At 39.6% G+C, this 23,372-nt stretch overlaps 1 protein-coding gene across 1 annotated transcript in view; it reads right to left on the minus strand.

Annotated features, from left to right (window-relative positions):
* COG3 (component of oligomeric golgi complex 3) overlaps nt 1–21,483 on the minus strand; it is a 31,205-nt gene extending 9,722 nt beyond the window's left edge. The window contains exons 1-16 of the mRNA XM_032679494.1: nt 21,316–21,483; nt 19,021–19,167; nt 18,418–18,479; nt 16,559–16,724; nt 15,683–15,757; nt 15,469–15,561; nt 15,048–15,173; nt 12,748–12,828; nt 12,494–12,537; nt 12,164–12,290; nt 11,585–11,676; nt 8,929–9,068; nt 7,540–7,700; nt 5,153–5,258; nt 3,240–3,364; nt 1,546–1,635 (exon numbers count right to left, since the gene is read on the minus strand). Of these exons, the coding sequence (XP_032535385.1) occupies nt 1,546–1,635; nt 3,240–3,364; nt 5,153–5,258; nt 7,540–7,700; nt 8,929–9,068; nt 11,585–11,676; nt 12,164–12,290; nt 12,494–12,537; nt 12,748–12,828; nt 15,048–15,173; nt 15,469–15,561; nt 15,683–15,757; nt 16,559–16,724; nt 18,418–18,479; nt 19,021–19,167; nt 21,316–21,483 (1,803 nt within the window). The remainder of the gene's footprint in view (nt 1–1,545; nt 1,636–3,239; nt 3,365–5,152; nt 5,259–7,539; nt 7,701–8,928; nt 9,069–11,584; nt 11,677–12,163; nt 12,291–12,493; nt 12,538–12,747; nt 12,829–15,047; nt 15,174–15,468; nt 15,562–15,682; nt 15,758–16,558; nt 16,725–18,417; nt 18,480–19,020; nt 19,168–21,315) is intronic.
* Nucleotides 21,484–23,372: the final 1,889 nt, after the last annotated feature.

The following is a 23,372-nucleotide window of genomic DNA, read 5'->3' on the forward strand; positions in this document are numbered from 1 at the left end:
AGGAATTATTTAATGTAATTCATGTAATTCATAGTTGAAAAACATGAGGTTCTAAATTTGTTTTAATCATTATGATGACTTAAAAAAAAGACAAACAGCTAATGTTCCTGTAATAACCCTGATTAACTGTGCTATTCTGCAAAGGTCTTACAAGGCATTTTTCTCATGTCATTAAACACAAAACTTAGTTAATTTCTGAGTAGTACAGCAAAGATAGAAAGAATAAAACAAGGCCAAGTTCACACCACTCAGAGGATGTTTTGCACTGCTTGTTATTTTAGCTAAGTGGTTTATAATGCATGCTGGTTTTAATCTTTAAAGTCCATGGCTCATTGAGGTAAAAGGAGGAGGACTCAAGAAATCAAATTTGCTTTTGCAAGTTGGAAGAGAAATTTCCCTGATATAATGTTAAATAAAACAGTAAAGAAGAAATCTGATTTAAATAGGCAGTTTTAACAAATAAAAATTTCACTAGATGTAAGTGGTGGAAGGGCTTCTTGAATTGTTTGATTTTGGCTTTTTGTTTTTTTTAATTCTTACATCCACAATTTCACCAGATAATGTTAAATTAACATGCATCAAGAACAATGTGGTACAGATCCTAGTTCTGGGCCAACCTATCTAAGGTTCACGGTAGGATAAGTTTCATTCTCCATAATACTTTTAAGTTAATGCTGAACACAGTGCTGGAATGGATATTTAACTGCAGAATTCTGAATCAATTACATAGGCAATAGTTATCTGCTCAAATTAAAGGAAACGCAGTTTGAATTTCTTTTTAAAGATACTGTTTAACAGGTATTTTTCAAAGGACACTCAAATACTTCAAAACACCTCTTCACAACTAAAACTTTTCATTACTAAGTATTTACTGCTTATAAAAATCCAACAATTTTAGCCTACTAAGACTTCTCTCTTTTTTTTTTTTTTTAAAATTCACTTCCTGGCTGTTAAGAATTATCAAATTACTACAGTATTTGTATTAAAGGAATTGTGACAGGAAAAACTAAAGTTTACTCCAACTACTTAAACCAACACTTTAAGTTAAAATGACTTGATGAATCTGCATTGAATTCTGAGCAACATAACAGATCAGACCTTGTGATAATACAGCTCTGAGCAAAGAATACTTAGAAAATCTTCCCAGTGAATATAACAGTTAGAAAGATTTCTGAAAATTCAAACAAACAACGGAGGCAGAGAACAAGAGTAACAGACAGTGAAAATAAATATAAGGAGCAGAGTCCTCTAGCAGAAATTTTTCTTTAGACATCACTTCATTGTATTCCCATGAGTTAGAGTAGCCTGTAAACATGATTGCTACGACCTGTATTTCCCATTTTCAGATAGGTTTGCATGTGAATCATTATCTTTGCTTGGCAATACATTAACCATAACTAAGAACTGGCAAATCCATCAGGTCTCTGGGGGCAGAGTAACATGCTTTGACTAAGATTTCAACAGAATTCTGAAAAACTGCTTCATGACTTTAGATATACACAGAGTGGAGGGGAAGGGTTTGGAAAACATACCACAGATTCTGACCTTGTTTTTGCTGATGGAATCAGCAGCTCCCAGCAGCGACTGGATGCAGGCAGATAAGGCCTCTTGTGATAATCCCTGAAACACTGCCCTCTGCGGGGAAGAGGAAATCAAACCAACAAAAAAGGTGTTAGCAAAGCTTAGGCAGAATTTAAAGAGTTGCAGTTTGTGAACGATGTGCTTACCAGCATATAAACCTCCAGATCAACAAGCTACAAACACATTGTCTGCATGCAGTAAGACAGGATGGCGTGACACAAAAGGCTGCTACAAGCACTCGGGCTGGATACAGGTGCACTCTCGAGCATGCCCTGCTTACCCTCTAGCTCTGAATTGGCACCCGGGGAGTGACACGGTGAGTGACACCTCCCGCACTGAGAGCTACCAGTAACCTGACCAGACACTTTGTGTGCCAGGGTAACTGCCTGTCTTGTGCGTGCAAGTTGTACCCGCAATGGACTCAAGATCATTCGCATGAGTTTAACCTCAAGCAAACTCAAATTACCTCACATTTGTGACAGGTTAGTAAACAAACATGACAGCTGCGATGGCCCAGGTGACACGGAGTAACTCACTAAGCTGCAGCACCTACATCCTATGGCTGAACCAGCTGTAGGAACACAGCTCGCCTCCACCAGCACTGCAATGCAGTACATGACAGCCCTGACTGCCCCCAGACTTGCCAGTGCCACTCATTCATGACTTCTCCTATCTACAGGATGCAGGCAAGGGGTACCAGTTCTGCTAAAGTACCTCATGGGAAAAATAAATGATTCTCTGTGCAGACACACTACAAATGAGCCTTGCAAACAACATAAAACTGACCTCATCTCCAAAGGTCTAGCTGACAACAAAGGCAAATACTCATCTATCTTTAATGAGATTGATATTTTAAGCAATAAAGCATTCAGATTTTCCAGCTTCTTTTTAAGCAATAGCATCTTGGTAGCAGTCTCAAATAACACCCATCAAAGGTATTTTGAAATGCACTCTGTATGTATCTAATAAAGATACAAGGAATACAGAAAATTTTCCTCAGAGACTTATCAGCCTTTTATGCTATTAGGTGAGAGACAGTAAAACAGATTCTAATGAGCAAGTCTCAAAATATGTGTTAAGTAAACACTGGTTTTGTTTCTGTTAGACATGAAGATTTCTACTGTCTTAAACTATGGAAGTGTCCCCTACATTTTGGAACTTGAAAGATGTGCCACAAAAAAAATTTCAGAACATTTCCAAAATATAGAAATAGTAGAGTCACCATTTTTAAGAGCAGAAACATCACCTTGTCTGATGTCCTACAAAGCACAAAGAAATACATTCACCCAGTAATTTCAGCAATAAAATCATTCTCTATAATTGACCCAGAACTTTCTATTCTTTCTTGTCCTACTCACTCCTCAACTTTGGTGCAACCAGCATCTTGAACACCAGACACTGAATTATTTCTATAATAGTAAAAGCAATAGATGTACAAATTAGTGCCATTCTTCTAATTCTACAAGTACAAAATTGTCTTGAAAATGATGACCTACATTTTTCAGTTCTCCTGTTTTACATAAAGATAGCAGCAAAAAGACTGAGATAAAAGGCCTGTAATTGTCCATTCCTAATTTATATTAAAATATTTAGACATGGTGCTATACACACTTCATAACTTCACTTAAAAAAAAATAGATAAAGAAATTTTTGCATACGTCTATACATCTATACAGTTTGGAGAGACACACTAGAGTCCTTCTGACAGTAGGATACCACATTCCATGCAGATCTGCTGGTGAAATCGTGGTCTGGTGCCTGGGATTAAGGGATTCAGCTGAACCTGTTTAAAAGCAAAATACACACATGAAAAACTTGCTCATCTGTCCTTTCAACCAAAGCAGACTGTAATATCCACTGCACTTATACTGCCTATGATAAGTAGTAATATATTGAGTATAATAAGCAGTAATAAGACATTTTATTTTACCTGACCAGGTAATTTTTTTTCCTTCTGAGCAGGTCAGTACTAGATTTCTGATGTGAATAGAGCACATGGCTGTAAAAGACATGAATTTGCTTTCAGGGGTAGCCCAGCTCAACACCTTTGAAAGAGTTACTTTTACAGGCATGTCTCCAATGACAGGCACTTCCCACTCAGCTGAACAGCTGAAATGATCAATTACTGAAAAAATGGGTAGAGATCAGAGAATTACAGGAAATGTTCAGGGGAAAAAAAAACTCCATTAATTTTACTTCCTACTTTCTGTTCTGCTGGGGATAATCCTACATTGATTAAACAGTTGCAGAAAATACAGGGTCTAAACATCATGTTAATAACTGCAAAAATAATGGCAAAACCCCAATTTTGTCATGAGGTTGTTGCAAACATAAAAAAGTGTTCCTCCTGAATAACTTTCGTAATAATTCTGTATGCTCAAAATGGATTTTCACAACACCTGACAGACAGAAATCTGTATTATTTTCATTTTCTCCTTAAATCAAGCTGGGAAACAGCTGAGTCAATAGCATCAGAACCTGGATTTCAATTAGCAACCATCAGAAAAAAGTAAAATGTTTAAAGTTTTACGTGATGATGGAAAAAACACTTGTGAAGTGTTTATGTGATCAGTGTGAAAATTGTCTGAAATAATTCAGCAATATCTTTCTACCTTTTGCAACTATAAATTTATTGTCACATTAATTGGAAAGCCTGTAAGATCTTAGTTGCCAGTTTGAGCTTCCTAGGCTATTTATTAGTCACTTCAACTACTCCTGCAGGCACTGAAATGGGAAGGAGGCACCTCTGAAGGGCAAATAATCCCAATTATCTTAGACACATATCTTCAAGTTACACCTTATAGGTTCCTTCCATTTCCTGAATGCACGAGATTAACAGGACTTGCAAATTCCATACACCTGGCTTGAAGTAAGATGAACTCCTTTCTCAATAGGTTTTGTGGAGTTCAGCCAGTAACAGCCAGAAAGACCTTTGCAGGCCTTCCAAGCCAAAAGCAAGAAAATACCACATAACCAAAAACAATTTGAGAAACAACTGATAAAGAGATGACAAAGATGCTGCTGGTAAAAATGATATTGTACCATTCTGAACAATGGTTAAAAAAAAAAAGGAGAAATTCTTAATGGATCTTAGACAATAATTTAAAAATCTGTAACACTCAAATGACTGGCATCAAAACCACCATATTTCATGGAATATGATTCCAGTGAACTGTAATTTACAGACAAATGGGTCACAGAGCACAGCTAAAGCTAAAAGTCAGAAGCATCCTAAAGTACACATCTTGATGGCAGGGCTACTTTGCAATGGAGAATACAAAAGCTCAGTTTCATACAAAGTATAATAGATGCTGTTGGCTGCAAAAGTAGCTGCTTCACATAATGGAGTGCACTGAAAGCACAAAGAAATGCCACCAAAAGAACAAGATTAAGCTGTTTCTCATAAAAAATACAAAGCTAACAACTTTGAGACAAGTTTACCTCTCAAAATCTCTTACAAATTTCTCTAGGAAAATAATCCTTTAAAATACATGCAGGTTTCTCACAAATGGTTCAGGTTAATGCTCACTTCCCACGAGCTTTATGCATTAATCTAAGATGTATTTCATACCAGATTTAACTAAACTGCAGGTCTTGGGATCTTCTAGCTGAACATCTGAAAATGAAGCTTCAGATGGCAGCTTCTTCTGTTCCTCTTTTAAACTCTGTGCAATTTGCTGCAAAGAAAGATACACAATAACATTATAATATTTTTTCTCCTTTATTCAAGCAGCCTTACACTGCTCTGGTTACAACAGAGAAAAGCATACTAAATTTCAAAAGGAGTCAGCTACATTCAGCTCCCAGTGTTTCAAAGACATTTAGAAGAAACAGACAGATGTTTCCAAAACAGTGGCAGAAACATTGAAATGTCAATTAAGATTCACAAATACTACACAGATCTGTGTAAAGCACTTTTCCTTCCATTTTTCCTTTGTTTTACTGATCTCTAAATAATAATAACCTATGAAGCTACCTAGAAAGAGAAGCTCAAATTGGGGAACTCAATTCAACACTCACTTGGATTTTATACGGATAATTTTTGTGATGGCTTTATTCCCGTAAACGATATGTGCAGATGGCCTGAATGTACTCTCTAGCTTATTCCCTGCAGGAGTTCAACCAAAAGTTCTCCTCTAACATTACTCAACATTTCCACACTTCAATATTTTTCACTACTTGGTCTGCTTCAAAGCAAGAGGCAGCAAGAATGGGTAAAGAACTGCATTAATATTTGAGTAGAACAGCACAAGAAATATTTCTGCCTTATGCTTTTAACATTTTAATAATTAATTTACTAAGACAGAAGGTCTCTCTGAATAGCAAGGTTTTGAGGTTTAAAAGCAATCAAGTAGCAAAATGAATCTCAAACCAGGCAAAAACTGGAGTCTTATGAGGACACATGAAGAGCAGCATAATTTCTCAATTTGGAATGAACTTTCTAACTGAAGGGCCATAGGATCTGTGTTAGAAAATAAGGCCCCATATGGACCAAGCAGCTGCATTACTTGCCTAAAGAAATTATAGCTAACATGAAGAAGGTCTCACAATAATTTTTTAATCCAATTCTATACACACAATTTTAGCAACACAATAAATAAAAAATAAAAGACCCCAAACCAACCAAACCAACCTGTACTCCTAACAGTTATACTGGTAACTCTTCTGATCGCTAGTTGTTCTGAATGGAGGGATCTCCTTTAGTGACATTTTGTGTGGTGGACTTCTCAGTTACTATTTTTGCTCTGTCTTCAAATGCTTATTAGTCCTTAAACTTTCAGTACAAAAGAGCATGTATTCAACAAACTCACTAGCTTTAGGGTTTGTAAATGCTTTCCTAAAATGCCATGCATGCCCCTTGTAATCACCAAAGTACCATAATAAAAGCTTCAGACATGTATAAAGACAATGTCATAGCAATGATAAGTTCACTGCCAAGAAGTTTTCTCAAGAACTGAGCACAGTTAAGTACAATACTCATTTCTTTCAGCGCACAGCAAAACATATATAAATATCTAAACACAGAAGCTTTACAGCTATTAGCTGTAAAGCTTCTGTGTTTAGATAAGTAATGCTCTGATTCTGAAGTCAAACAATAGCTTCTCTACCAACTGGTCAGCTAGAAATAAGTCCTACAATTTTCTAAGTGCCACCACCTATTCTGGTAGCTAGATGGAAAACAAAATAGAGTAATAAAATCTAGATCTTGCCAGTCCATGTTGGAATTGCCGTTCTCAGTCAACTCAATCCTTTGACAGCTTGGGCCTCTCGTTATAAAGTGAAGGGTAACTGTTACCTGAGGGGGGAATCTTTACTATGCTTTATTGCTTCCATGCAATGCTATCCTTGAGTTGCATATCAAATGCATTTGCTCTAGTCAAAAACTAATTTCAACTTTCTCACTGGCCACTTTTTTATTTCTGTGAGTTAGTTCGTTTTGAAATCTTTCATCAATATAGTATTAACTTTTTAAAGTAAGAATAATTAGTTTGATCCATTTCAACAGAAACATTGACTCAAAGCTCTTGGAATGACTACAAAAATGGTTAATACTGATAAGAACCTGAAAAAGGCTACTGGAAATTGTTGCTGACATCTTAAATTATCTGAAGTTGCAAGCAAGTCTCCCCTTACACTGCCTGAACAAGCATGCACACATGCCTACCAAACACTAGCAGACCACACTTCTGAAAACAAACTTGCAGCTGTGACTGTCTAAAGCTACTCTTCAACTCCAGCTCAACTAGAAAATACATTGGTAATACCTACTAGTTATTAATGTAAATAAAAAATTTAGGGTCATAATTTAATCAGCAGGTGCCAATTTGATAATGCCAGTAATACTAAATACACCTAGGAACTGGAAAACCCTGGCTGCAAAGCACCGTACTGCAGAACTGTGTACACTGCACATAAAAAGAAAACCAGTCAAGGACAATAAAAAAGCTGATGCTATACCTCCATCATTTCCAACTTGTCAGGATAAGCGAGATCGCCCGGAGCAGGCTTGTAACCTATGATATCAGTCTGAATGTATATGTGTGTCCTATAGACAAGACGCTCTTGTACATCTTCTAACATCTGCTTGACACCAGCTGCAAATGCACCCAGTTGTTCAGCTGACAAAGGTAAAGAAAGGCACAAATTTGTTAATTACAAAACCAGCTAATAGAAACAAAACTCTGAAGTATCACATATAGAACTGTCAAAAACCTGCTTGCTGCAGATGAAGTCAGACTATTTTTGGAACAGCAGCCTCTAGACAAATTTGTGACAAAGAAGGAATTACTGAACTCCATGATGCAGTTCCTTTAGCTCCCCAAATTTTCATTAGACTGTGAAAATTCAACCTCACGCTGATTACATCAGAGGCCTTGTCAGAATTAATCTTTCTAATTATTTGAGACGTGGGTATATTAACTGGCATTTCAGTGAGAAAAACAAAGCAAGGTGGCTTTGGTTCTATCACAGCCAATGCCTGCGGTGTGACTGTTGGGAGTTGATAACTCTTCTACCTACAAGAACAGATAATTCAAAGCAGTTCACATACAACTTAAGAATTATTGTAGAAGCCCAAATTTAAACAGTATGAAGACAGTTCTTAAGATTAGCCAAAAGATTATACCAGTAAGTTTTTCTTCGTTCCCAACAGTGTTACAATTATACTTTCAGGAAAGTAAGCAGTTCTTCATGATTATTGGCACAGCTTCAGCAACACTGTGTGATATAACAGTATGATTTCTGTTTATTGCCAGGTGCAAATTTAAGACTGTGAAAGGATTCCATTATGCACTGGTCATATTAATACCAGGTAAGGTCACGCCTATGAGACTTTAAGTTCTGAACACGTACACAGCTCTAAAATCTACACCAGCTATTAAACTCCTCTGCTGAAGTTACAACTTCTAGTCTGGGAAACATGACATCAAGGAAAATTTAAAAACAAATCAGTTTGCATTCCTTTGTTTTATCATCATTATGCAGAAAGCTCTACATGGATGATGCATTAGCAGGGCCAAGCAAAGCAATTCATTAATTTGAAAAGTTAATTTAAATCAATTCTGCATATGCACTGGGTGGATGCTTCCTTGCATTTGTACAATCTAGAGCAAACAGGACTAACATCAGTATAATAATTTAAATGATGCTATACACAGACTCCCTAAATACAGACCTTTATTATAAATGAAAAAACATAATTCATTTCACATAAACATGTCAAAGATGAGGTAATGTTAAGATACACTAGAAAGAAAAAAAATCTAGGAATTTTTTTGCCAATGCAATTAAGTAATTTTATCAGTTAAGAAGACACTTAAAAACAATCAGCTTCCATCTGTGAGTTACCATTGTTCTGTACATGATCTTCAAGCATCTCATTTTTGAGAATCCCGCAGAGTTCAGAAAGCGTCTCTAAGTGAATGACATGGATGATCATTGGCCTCAGGACATCGTACAATGAAAGACACAACTTTTCCAAGAGTTCACTATGAAGTAAAAATAAAACAATACAAAATACTTTCAGGATCCCACAATGCCAAACCAAAATTTTATCACAAGCAGGGACTATTTTGTGGCAAAGATTTTTGAAAGAAGGGCGAGAAAACAAAGCAACACAGTGCCATAGAAGATTTTAGAAAGGACTGTTTAAAACATGAACCCATTATTTTCTACAAAGTCTTTTAAAATACGCAGGATAACAACTGCTTAAAAATGGTGGTACATATTTTAATTAATTTTAAAATAAAATTAAAAAAAACCAAATAGACAAATAAAAACCCATACACACCAACCAACAACTCAACCTGTCACAAAGGGAAGATACTGCAAACTGGTTTACTTGGCTTCTGTGTGGAGAAATGCTCCTGCTGAGCTCAGAATCCTAATCCCAATTTCCCCTTGAGAAAAGGTTCATTAGATTCCAAGCACTCAATAGTTTATTAGAACCAGGAGGACATGAAAAGGGACGCAGGAGGAGAGCTTGGTAATGTTTTCTGTAACAACCACCAACACTGCAGTACGCACACTTTCAATCTAACTGAAGTTATTATATCAATGCAATATGAAACACCAGAAATCCCACTTTAATTTATTTTTTTCTTTCATGTCCAAAGTGATGCATATCTTGGTTAAAAAACGAGTAGCACCCACCCACTCTAGACATTTTTGCTATTCTCAATGCTCCCTTCACTAATCACAGATTAAGCAATAATGCAATTGCCAGTAGCTGAAAATTCAAGTAAATCCCCAGTTAGATTTGCAAATATAAACACCAAGAGCATTTAAATGTGTGACAAAGATGTTGACTTTATTGAACTTTTTTTTTTAATTCACAAAGAATGTCTGTCAATAGGACAAGGACACTTCTGTTCCTCTCAGAGAGGGAATAAAAACGCTCACAAAAGAATACTCACAGAAGAAACATTTTGAATGTCTCTTCCTTTGCATCCCATGGCATTACAAGCAACTTGGTAAAACAGTAACTCTCCATGTTAAAAGCAGAAACAAAGGAGAAAGTTTCACCAGCCTTATTATTAAATACAATAATCTCAGATTTCTAGTCTTGGCTAGATTTTTGGTAAACTCTTATCTGTATATAGACACCTGGCTGTTAGGTCTTCAGAGCACCTCAAAACTTTCAAAAAAACCAAGGAGGTTCTTTGTTATGCTAAGAGAAACCTAATTAAGTAGTTACTATTTGAAATGTTTTTCTTAAAGTACTTTAGATGTAGGCAAAAAAGGGAAAACAAGTTCTTAGGATATGAGGTAACTACTTTCCACCAAGATTCAAAAATAATCAGAAGTCTGTTCTCGTACAGCACTAGTGATGAAATTTCTGTCTGAACATTTTACACTAATTTCAATTAGGGATATTTACTCCAGGATTTGGACTGAGAGGGCTAAACTCCTAAGCCAATTTAGTTAGGTCAACTCAACTTCTGAGCATGTCCCACAGGAGACTAATTTCTCAGGAAAGACTGGTACTACTCTGGCATTGTGGCTTACCTCTAGTGAGGCTTTATGTGGTTTGGTTTTCCTTTACCTTTAGAGGATGGGTAGGGTAATGGGAAATATTTTTTCCAGGTTACACACTTATTCAACTCAAACTGCACTCAATTTAAGACATTATAACACTCAAAACCAGTGTCTCGGTTATATTAATAGAAATACATTATTTATTAAATTCACAGTAAGGGACCATGACCAACACAGATTTCAAAATTAAGTATCATTATTAAAAAATACCAGCAAATTGCAGAAGGGGTGTAATCTATTCAATTGCTCTAATATTGCAGGTGTGTTGTAAAAAAACTTACAATACTTTTATAATGCAATTACTATGTGTAGCAACAACCTATCCTTCTTCTAGATCCAGGCAGAGTAGACACAGATACTGCTCTAGTCAGGCATTCACTACCCAGCCTTCAATTCAGCCCATACACAGGCAACATGCAAATACTCTCTAACAGTAAGGGCAGCTCACTAACTAAATCCTTGATGAAAAATAGCTGGAGTTCATCAGCTTAAATTTTACACTGAAGCAAATAAAAGCACTTCTGCAACTGGCTGTGCAAACCATTGGCACAGAGGATGTACAAAAACAGCTGAGAGCTGTAGCACTGTTAACTTCCATAGCTGTTTTCAAAGTAGCTGAGTGTCTTTATCTCTTTCAGACCATCTACAGAGCACTTGCACAGATTATTTATGGAGAGTGCAAACTATTAGCTTTGCTTGAAGAAAAAGGAAACAAACTTCTGATGCATAAAGTGAATTAAGTTGGGTTTTTTCCTTGCTGGTTCTTACCAAACCACTGCAACACAGCCCTATCTGCCATATAATATTCTCTGCCATATTCACAGATTTCACAGAATACTCTGAGTTGGAAGGTATCCACAAGGATCATCAAGTCCAGCTCGTAAGTGAATGGCCCATACAAGGATCAATCACAGCATTCTAAATAAATACAACATGTAGTAAAACAAAACCAGCATGTACCACCTACTCCAGTTTTGGTGTTGGTTTTGTGAAGAACTCATTGTAAAGCTGGTGTTCATCCTGGCATACATGGACCATAAAGGCACAACCACTTCGTACCTGTATTCACAGAAATACCAATAGTTGATTATTAAATTATTTTTCTTGCATCAGTATTACAAGAGATATTACACATATAACTATACATCATATATTATTATTATTATAGCTATGATTAAATTGAAGCTTTGTAAGATTCAAAATTAATGAGATGAACTCTAAAACTACGGACTGAAAAGATGTTACTAGACAAATAAAAGCTCATCGTACAACTTCTGTCCCTTTTTGTTTCTGAAATGTAAGTACCCACATTTTATGCCTTTTTTTTTAATCCTCCCCCCTTTGTGAGGTTTGTAACAGGATGGAGTTTGTACAGAAACAAAACATGTATTGCTTGAAAATATTAGTAAAATTTTAATGATTCAAAACCACAGACGACAGCAACAATTTTGCATGTAAGTGACTGAATTAAATAAGTAAATTTTACTTGGGGTAGAGGTGATTAAAATATAACAAAAACCACATAACACAAGACTACTTTACCTACCAGAGCACAATGATCTCTGTTGTTCTGACTGGTTAGTTCTGTAACAGTGCTAGCGATACTTGGACCAAGCAAGAGCTCCCTCTGGTCAAGGTAACATTGATGGATTTCATTGAGAACTTGTTGATACCTGTTCAAGAAATCAGAACAGTAGCTGCATCCTGAAGATCATTTTCTGGTACACATAAAATGAATTCTAATACCCTCTTTGAAGTCTACATAATTTTGATTTTTGAAACTTTGTTTTAAATGAATATTGTGTTAAACAGTACTTAAAAGTAAATATTTTCAAAACTTAAAATTGTTGAAGACAAATTATGTAGACATACTCACTCTGGCATTTTTTCAGATCTTTGCTCTACTTGTTCAATTAGAGTCTACTCAAAAAAAAAAAAAGGAAAAAGTATTATTAGTATATTATTTTTCTGTAATAATTGGAAAACTGCTTGCAGTATTTTTCCATGGACAAATTACACAATCTTTGGATATTCACACTCGCACAACATGCAATCCTAGCATTCACACTAATAAATTCTAACTCCATTTTCATAAGTTCCTTTTCAAAAGTTAGTTACCAGCCTACTTACTCTGACTTTGGGAGCAGCTGCTCTGAATTTTACATAAAATAGCGTGAAGGCATTGTCAGAATTTGGCACAGCTGAAGGATCCTGAAAGAAGAAATGAGTAATTGGTTAGACAGCAAACTACTATATTTGACTTCTAGTACATAATGGTCAAGATAATTAGGCTCTAAAACAGGGTCTTGGTTCTTTATGCTTATACTGCCAGTGGAACAGCTCTTTGCCACCTCCCACCAAGAAAGGCATGCTGGCTTCAGAACTCAAAGTCAGATGGAAGAACAAAACCCAAAACAAAAGTTTCAACCAACACCCTCTACAGCAAAAGTAACATTTTCAGTAATTATGACATTCTCCATTAGAGACAACAATTGTCTCTGGACCTGCCACAGTAGCACTAATTGTTGGTCCTTACTCTGTAGTACTACAGTGGAACAGAATTTCCCTTTTACCTGCCAGTCCCAGGGCAGAGAAGCTAAGTTTCAGCTTGCATTCAAGCTCCAACTAGAATATCAAGTGTTGAGGCAGCTCCCTGCAGGTCCCCAGCCCAGCTGGGCAGAGCTTGAACTTAGACAAATTTTAGCACTAATAAAGCAGAGCAGAGACCCAATTTAGCCACTAAAGAAGAAGTGTTCTTCCCCTAATCCCTACTGATGACATAGAGAAAAGCAAACAGCTGCCTTTTGAAACATGGTGGGGATGGGAAAATGCTTCCACCTTTCCCACCTCCTACTGTCATCCCTGTGAGCAACCTGAGCACCCATCTACAAACACAGACCAAAATCCCCAAACACTCATGTGTGAGTAACAACAAAGAACATCCAGATCTCATCAGTCCCTTTCCAGTCCTGACAAGGCCTCTTGTTTTGTTGCAACACAAAATCTCAACCAAAAAACAGTTTCAGTACTGCACTTCTAGCAGAAGCAGACACTAGATGTTTCAGAGAAATATGCAGAACATCCACAAAATCCCTATCTATGTGGGAAGAAAGAGGTGATCTGACTCCCACAAGAGATATCCTTCCTGACTTAAAACTCCTAAGCGGCAATTCAAATCCAGAAATCCAGTTACACACATGTTTCTTATCAGAGACGTTCAATTCTCTTTAAATTCAGCTCAGTCACAGCAATCCATTGGCATCAAACCAAGCCGTGATACCTTTTTTTCATAATAAAACCTAGTTTTGTACCAAACATGAAAGATGTTCAATGCTAGTTAACAAAGATCTTCACTCCAGGAGTATTCTTCCGCAAGTTTGCATGAACACTGTCTAAAATCCCCTTCTTCTCAGTCTGTCAGTTCTCAATTCTAGCATCTTTCAATTTCACTGGTTATCCCTCAGGACACCAAGCTTGCCTGTAATAGGACTGAGCACAAGGCACACAACAATTATTTGAAGAATCGAAGTGGGTAGAAAGAGACACTCCTCTCTCCTTTCTCCTCTGCCGAAATACTGTAGTATACAACTCCCAACACTTTAATGAGACCAAAAAACCTCCCAACTCACCTTTATGCCTAAATCTCACCGGAGTGAGTGAGAGAAAATACCTAACTTTTCCCTAGAATATTCTAGTATCACTGTCAACATTTTAAAGCAAAACAAAAGACACTGGCAAAACTAGTAGGAACCTGTCACAGTTGTTCTCTGCAGCTACACAAACCACTGCAGAAAAAAAGAAATATTTAGATAACCAAGAGCACCCAAAAAAATTACTGGAATATAACACTGGAACGGTCATGGCACAAACTCAGAGTTGTGCTTGAACAATTCTCATCCTACAGCACCCAGCTCCTGTATACTTTATCCAAGTATTCCCTGCAACCTCTCTCTGTCTCCAAAGCAAGTCATCTCCAAAACACACCACCCACAGTCCCCTATTTCTCTTGTGCACCCTCCCCATTTGGTAACACAGACAGCAACGTGCACTTCAGCTGATTCAGAGCTACAGTGAACAAGCTGGTCCAGGGAAGCAAACTGTCTGGCCAGCTGGCTGCTGCTGCTCTAACACAGCCATCCCTGGCCTTCACTAAGGTTACTGTTCACCTACCTCAATTCAGCTACTTCACCTTCAAATTCCATGATCTTTTAATTATAACTATTTTGAAATCTTTTGGATCACTAGGTCTTGGTTATTTTTGGCTGCAAATTGGACAACCTACACAAACACTGTAGCACTGACCTATTTTCACAAAAACCTGTTGACACCTTCCACCCCCCAAAAAAATTTTAAAACGAGAAGAAAACTGTACAGTGTTACAATACACATTTCAGTACAGCTCAGGTTACCACTTCCTGATTCACTCTTACCCTTTTCATTAACTGGCTTGTGAGGTTCTGTAGTGTATTCACAGTGTATGTCTTGATAAGGTGCATAGCTTTAGAAAGGCATTGTTTAAACTTGTTCAAATATACAGGATAGTCTTTAAAATTTGGCTGAAAGAAATAAAACAGTTTTAAATAGAAACAGTAAGAGTCAAAAATTATCAAAACTCCATATACTCTTATAACGAGCTAGAAATGCTAGATTGTACCAACCAAAAGCAGTATTTTATAAAAATTAAATGCCATAATAAGCATATTCAGTAAAAATTTCCAAAGTTTACAAATCATCATATTTGACTTCTTAGGGTATCTGGCAAAGAGAATTTTTTTATAGGAAAAAACCCACAAAAATAGTATGAACACACAGTTTTGAAGATTTAGCTGAAACTAGTAGAGAATTACTTACATGCGATGAAATATATGCAATACAATCATCAAGCTTAGCCAGCATGGGAATGAATCCTTCACTGTTCACAGACAGCGTAGGGGAATTCAGTTTCTGTGGAAAACAAGACAAAGCGTCATTGTAATAAATCCAAGTACCTTATTGTTAGAGACAAAGTTCAAAAGATCAGTACACTTTCATTTTCTAAGATGATTAACAGTAAAATATTACTTACAGTGTTTATGTTTTCCAGCTCATTAAAGTAAGAAAGTTTCTGCTGAATGTTTTCAGCCAGGTCAACAAGTTCTGACTATTAAAAAACAATAAATAAAAGAATATCAGCATCCTAGCAAGTAGCTTAAATATATATTTTTATATATTCAAAATATACATGTAAATTTACTCAACCTCCCTTTCAGCTCTCAGCACACACCACTGTTAAATAGTCCAAGATAACTTGCAACTAATTAAGTACAACAAAAGATGCAGAATACAGCAGTGCTCTCTTGCTCTCTCTTACCAGAGAATGACACACTACTCTCAGTAGTGTATTTAAAAAAATATATTCTACAGGTTTGTCAATATTCCACAGGCACTATTGCATATAAAGAGCAATGCTGCCACCAGTATTAAAGAGAATAGTAGAAATTCTGCATTTCAGGATTGGAGTCTTAAAAAAAGTTCTCACTTAACCAGTCTTACTAAAAACACATGTTCATTATATCACTGTTGGAGCAGTTCATGAGGAGAAAGAAAGCATTTGGGATATAAGCTCGCAACTTTAAAGGATCTTTCTCCTTGTGATAACCATCTCAAAATACTTCTGTAAGTGATATGAATTGTTAATCTTAATACAGTTTGCACTTGTCAGGCATCAGTTAAAAAAGCTGCCCCCAGCTAGCTATCTTTTTTGATTAAAGCATATATTGACACATACTGAACATTCTGCTGCAGAGCCTGACACCCTAGCTACAGGTGAAGCATACACAAAAAATGAGGTCCAAAGCAAATGGAAGGATTGTAACCACAGCTCACAAGTTTTCTCAGCCTGAGAAAAACTTTTGTTTAAGGTGTCTTTTAAGTTCTCAGTAATCCTCCCAGCAAAGATTACCTGCTCTTTCAAAAGCTGTTCACAGGCCTCATGCAGCGTTCCTGTCTTTGTGGACACAAAAAGATACTGTTTTTGCAGTGACTCCAGGTGCTGAAGGGCACTGTTCACATCATCCAAGATAGCATCACACTGCTCCTGAAAGCCAGACAAGTAATCCCTCATCTGTCTAGAAAAAGAGAATCAATAGATAACAGAAGTAAAATTTCCCTTTCTGTATTTGCAAATCCAGCTGCCTGCAGGGACACTGCCACCACCTTTCCCTCTCTAGGAATAAAAGATCACTTGCATCAAACAAGAGTGCACAATAAGCAGATGTTTCATGAACCGCAGAAATAACAGAGCTAAAGGGTTTGGAATTGCCACTGCAGTAACTTCATTTCCCCGACACTCCTTACAGCAAGCCTACCTAGAAAGCAGCAGCTTGCACCACAGCAATGTGAATACTGTCTAAGTGGACAGCACAAACACAGTTGTTTGCACAGTAGTGCAAGCTACTGTTAGCAGCCAAATTCTACCCGCCTTACTTTCAACAAGGGTGTTAATTTGGGTCTCTTATTCTACATAATTTTCAGTTTTCATTTAGAAATTACTTTTTCTCTCTTAAAGTAGCTGAAATTATTCAGAGGATTCAAAACTTACTGTGAGGATTGAAAGAGGCTTAGATGAAACAGATCTGGTGTCTAATGTCACCAAATTTGCCTAAGGCTCAATGCAGACAAAAATTCTAGATGATCACTGAATATCAGGTGAAGCATTCAGCTTAACTAAAGCATCATTTAAAGTGAGTTACTCCTGGATGTCAGCTAAAAATTCTGACCTCTACATTACGGCATACAAAACAGCAAGTAAAACAATTCTCTGTATCCATGTATCCTTTTGCTATGTATCCCTTTAGTGTACAACAGGCAAAGAACTTGCTTTACTCCTGCCCCCCTGGCCTCCTGCGGTTCCATGTTGACCATCCTACAAACCACTGTGCACCCATGGCAAACCCACGCACAGAACTTGTCAACTGACAAAGTGCAAGGCTGCTACTCTTTTTAGGTTCTTCATGATCTAATCATGGGCTTAATATACGCCTAACCCTCTGCTTTTAAGGAAAGTCATGTGTCCTCAAATGTCAGAGCAAAAGAAGAAACAGCCCAAAGAAAAGCAGAGAAAATCAGAAGAGGAAATAAAGGAGCACCTCTTTGCAGCCAAGGGCAAGTTTGTAAAGTCTCAATACACAAGCCAGTTTCCAAAAAAGCCATCAGCAGATGTAGCTAAGCCATTCAGCTGTACTTCAGACTCTCAAGGAGTAAATGTCAAAGTCAGTGGGGAGGGGTTCTTCTGAGCCTGATGGGAAAGTCAGTTAGGCAAAAACAGATGAGAATGACAAGCCTCCAAACTGGAGTTGAGTGAAGTGGCAAGGAATGCAGAGAATGCAGATACAGGATCACAGCCATAGTCACTGGTGAGACAAATGGTGAGAACAGAAATGACTACCAGCCACATCTGCTTACACAGTCTCACCCTCAGAGGATGCCATTCCAATGGCAGCAGCAGTTGAAAAAGCACAGGAAAACTCTTAGACTGTGTTTGTCTACAGCTCTGCCTATAAGCCAAAACTAATTTCCATCTGTCTTAATATACTGGGCAGTTCAGAAGGAAATCTGCGTCCCCTTTAACTACTCTGCCACAAGGGCAATGGCCTTCAGGATGGGAGTGAGGCACACTGCCTTGGAAAGCTTCAGCTGCTCCAACACATTCCCCCATTCCCCACCAGCTGAATCTGAACACACGCTAACATTAATGGACAAGATGAAGTCCTTCGAGGTTTGAACGGCTTATAGTGAAAGGAACTGAGGAAGAACACGTACCTATACTTGGCACCATCATCTTGATCCATCTGAGTTTGCACCTGAGCAAACCAGGAGAAGAACTAGAAGAGATTTCATGGTGTGAACAATATAGATATCACATGCAATCAATTTAAAAAAAAAAATCCAATCTATGATCTATGAAATGAAGATGACCTTTTGTTAAAAAAGAGCTGTTTCAGAACTTAATTATTAATAAAGGAAACAAATTCCTCAGTGTAGGTCCCTTCTAACTGAAACATTCTATTCTATTCTTTCACTAAATTAAAAAGGGAAAGACTGAATTTCATCTGGTTTTATTTGCACAAGAACAAGGATGTCACACTAGAAAGTGGGGAGGGGGCAGGACGTTCTTCTACATTAAGAGCAACACCACCTTATTGAAGGGGTGCCTTACTCTCACACAGGACTCCACTCCAAATGGGAAAAGTATCTGTCACTTAAAAGCTGAGACTTTAGCAATTTTTCCCCCACGTTTTCCCTTATGTTCTTGAAAACAGCCCTAAAATTTAGCAAACCCACCAAAAGCTAGGTGAGAGACACAGAAACTAACATAATTCTCTGCAGATTACAGCATCTTAGAGGTTATTCAGCATCACTTACCTGCTGTGCTGTTTCAATTCTTTCATCCTCCATCCCCAGTGCTGCGAATCCTTTCAAAAGGACATCCTCTGTGGATTCTGGCACCGCAGCTGACAGCATAACAGGTAGAGACTGGGAAGTCAGGCTGCACAAATCCTCAATTGGAAGCTGCTCGCAAAACCCCAAAAGCTTTAGTTAGAGAACTCACAGAGAATTCGTATATGCAGCTCAACTACAACACAGTCAAAAGCAACAAGATGAGAAAATTACAGGCATTTACTTTTGAAGAAACAACTGCAATGGACATTTATCTATCGATATGATTATCACAGAATCAGTAAGGCTAGAAAAGATCTCTAAGATTATCAAGTCCAATCATTACACCAACAACTACATCACCTATTCATTCAGAAACACCTAACAATTTTAAGTTAAAGTCAGAAAACACTATACAGCATTTTATGTAAGTACATGTTTGTGTAAGAACAGAAACCGAAGGTACATGTATCTGACATTGATAAGCTACACTTTATTTTCCAGTATAAGTGGTTCTAACCCAGAGAGATGCACTAGAAAAGTATCTGAGAGCATAAGAACTCAGAACTGACACAGAAGCAAAAAAAAAAAAACACCAAAGCTATTGTCCATGATACCTGTCAACACCATTGCACAGGAATTGTCACAGTTTTTTACTCAAGGAAAATTCAAGACTTAACACTGCCAGAATTCATTCAGAAGACAAGGAATAGCTCTGCTGAATGGGAATTATTTTTTAGCCACAATTATTTTGTTTAAATGAGAAAAATATAGAAAAAAAAAGTAACTTGAGATAAATTGTGTTTAATTATGACCAGAGACTGTTAATTAGCTTACATGAAAGAAATTCAAGAGGACAAATATTGTTATATACGCTTATTTAATGTAATAGCCTCTTTAAATAACATGATGAGCTGGATGCTTTCAATTGCTGAGAACATCAGTAATGTAAAAACAGAAAACACTACTTAAAATACAAATTGGTATCCCTCTAAAAAATTACTTGCTTAGCAAAATATTCACTGCCTGGCAATATTTGTCCAACAAAGAAAGAACAATCAGGATTTCAACTATTTGAGAAATGACAGATTGCTGTATGTTGTTCAACTTCCATACACTTTTCTTCCCCGCTTTCTAAAACAGGTAGGACCCTAGCAGTGGAGCCAGGATTTCTCTCATGTCTACTACTGAGAAATAGACAAGTCCATCAGACCTTGATTTTCCAGAACAGCTGAGATGCCACTGTCCCAGTCCAGTGAAGAACTCAATGTCTTGGCATCGCCATTGTCCTGACTGGCAAACACAGTACCTGCCCTGTTGCAAAGCTGGTTTAGATCCTTAAGAACATCCTATGACAGCAGCATATCCTGCTACAATCAGTTTGGATGCCTGCCAATATTTACTTTTTGCATATATTTACAGAAGAAAAGAAACCAGGAAGAATGAAATGAAACAGCTGCATTTCTGGAAGGAATTGCTTTACACTCCCCCCCTGCTATTTTGAGCTTTTTGACACTTGCCGAGAGCCAACTTTCTTCATTTTATGGCACCGCATCTTGTGCTACGATCCTGCTCACATCGTAATGATGTATCAAATGTATCAAATACAAAGCCTCTCATGAAAAGTGCAGCTAAGGAATGCAAACATTCTGTTCCACTTCCCTTTGAGACAAAGGAGTATTCACAAATAATCTCTTTGTCAGAGTTCGGTATTCTATAACTGAGCGGGAGACCGTGTCCTCCATGGTATTGACAAATTATTACACTTTTTACCACTATTCCTGGCTTTACACCCTCGTTGGATCATCTGCAAGTCGTACCAGGAAATAACACTGGCGCCAGCAGCTATGTATTAATGAGGATCAAACTAAGAGGACCAAAAGAACGTATCTCCACAACTAAAGCTCTCAATTTCAAGAGGACAAACTTCGATGAAGTGAGGGAAGCAGCGAGGGCAGGCTCAGGGATGCTCAGGGGAAAGCTGCCACCACTGCCTACAAACCCTGCAAGCCAGGGCGGGCAGTAGGCACGAGGCGCCTCGGGAAGGCAGCAGGAAGAGCAAGCCCTCCTGAGGGAGGGAGGGAGGAAGCCATTGCAATTGCCGGGACAATCCAGAACGCAAAGCGCTGCTGAGCCCCTGAACCTCGGGGAGCGGCGGCCCCGCAGGCCCAGCCGGTCGGGCCGGGCAGGGCCGTCACCGCCGCCCGCCTGGCGACGTGGCACCGCGGCCGCTCCCGCCCTCCCGCCATCCCCCCGGGCCGGCCGGCGCCGCCGCCTCACCTCGGGCGGCACCGGCAGGTTCTCGGCCGCCGCCTTCAGCTCCAGCACCGAGTCGGTCTGGCGGTCGCTGAGCGGCGCGGTGGGCTGCGGGCGGCGGTCCCACAGGCTGAGGCGGTCGCGCACGTCCCTGCCCGCGGGCGGCGGCTCCGCGGGCGGCGGCTCCAACATGATGATGATGATGACGCTGCTGCTGCTGCTGCTGCCGCTACCGCTGCCGCTGCTGCCGGCGGCGGGGCCGGGCCGGGCCGGGAGCGGGGCGGAACGCCGGGAGCGGGGCGGCGCTTCCGGGGGAGGCTCGGCGCCGACGCGCGGCGTCGCGCGGCAGTGGCGTCATTAACGGAGGAAGAAGTGCGTCAGGGAGGGGCGGCCGGCCGGGATGGCGCCCCCTGGCGGCGGGGATGACGAGGGCGACTGCGGCATCACCACGCGCCCGGGTCGATCCGCAGGATCATAGGATCACAAAAAATGTTGGAAAAGCCCTCTGAGGTCATCGAGTCCAACCTAGGGCCGAACATCACCGTGTTTACCAGACCATGGCACTAAGTGCCACGTCCAGTCTTTCCTTAAACACCTGCAGGGACGGTGACTCCACCACCTCCCTGGGGAGCCCATTCCAATGTCTAATCGCCCTTTCTCTGAGGAAATTCTTCCTAATGTCCAACCTAAATCTCCCCTGGCACAGCTTAAGACACTGTCATCTCATCCTGTCGCCTGGGAGAAGAGACCAGCACCCACCTGGCTACAACCTCCTCTCAGGGAGTTGTAGAGAGCGATGAGGTCTCCCATGAGCCTACTCTTCTCCAGGCTAAACAGCCCCAGCTCCCTCAGCCTCTCCTCATTCGACTCGTGCTCCAGACACTTCACCAGCTCTGTTGTCCTTCTCTGAACACACTGCCGAACTTCAATATCCTTCCTGAACTGAGGGACCCAGAACTGGACACAGTACTCCAGGTGTGGCCTCACTAGTGCCGAGTACAGGGGAAGAATCACTTCCCTGGTCCTACTGGCCACACTGTTCCTGATACAGGCCAGGATGCCATTGGCCTTCTTGGCCACCTGGGCACACTGCTGGCTCATAGTCAGCAGCTGTCAACCAGCACCCCCAGGTCCTTTTCTGCTGCGCCACTTTCCAGCCACTCTGTCCCCAGCCTGTAGCACTGCATGGGGTTGTGGTGGCCAAAGTGCAGGACTTGGCCTTTGATCTTGTTGAACCTTTGGGCACAGGCAGCCCTGTGGTGCTCCTGGGCAGGGACCACCATGTCCATGGCTCTGCCAGGGATACCTGTGGGCAGTCTGGCAGGTGACTCATTCCCTGCATTTCCTGGAGTCTTCTTTCCCAAGGCAGCAGAGGCAGAGAGCCCACAGGAAAACCCTGGAAGTCACAATGCCTCCCTCTAGGCCACTCTGCTCTTCCCCTGCTCAGCCACATGGAAATACTGATATTAACAGCTGGGTCTGGCTGCTGCAGCTGTACCAGTGATGCAGTTTAATCTAACATGGCAACTAAAGGTCTCCTGCCATGTCCTCCACCGTCAGATTTGCCTTGACTGCTGCCAAACCACTGCCTGCCACCAAGAGGACACCCCTGTGTCTGCCCGTCCCTTCCATGAGCTCCAGCACTTTCCTAGCCTACAGCAAGGAACCATCACATCCTTTCCCACACTAGTGGCTCTCCCTTAAGGGTCAGGACAGCACTGAGGCAGTACAGGGTGGGTAGGTGAAGACAGACAGCCCTCCCTTTTGACAGTGCACACACACATCACCACCCAACTTTCTGATTATGAGACTCATTTTCTGCATCACCCCATAACCAGAGCTGCTTTCTCCATCACACACCAGAACCTGCATGCCTGCAGAATTCAATTAACTTCAGAAACATCTTCCCTTATCCTTGGTTTGCTGTTAGCTTTCGTAAACTTAAATGTTTTATCATTACACACTAAATCCTAAGGTACATCAGAATTAAAGATCTTGAAAATAGCTTGTGGTCTTCACTGCAGTAGTCACCTTCAGCTGAGATCCTGAACTCCTATTTCACTGTTTGGATTCCTTTGGTG

Source organism: Chiroxiphia lanceolata, chromosome 2, assembly GCF_009829145.1.
Source record: "Chiroxiphia lanceolata isolate bChiLan1 chromosome 2, bChiLan1.pri, whole genome shotgun sequence".
Taxonomy (NCBI): domain Eukaryota; kingdom Metazoa; phylum Chordata; class Aves; order Passeriformes; family Pipridae; genus Chiroxiphia; species Chiroxiphia lanceolata.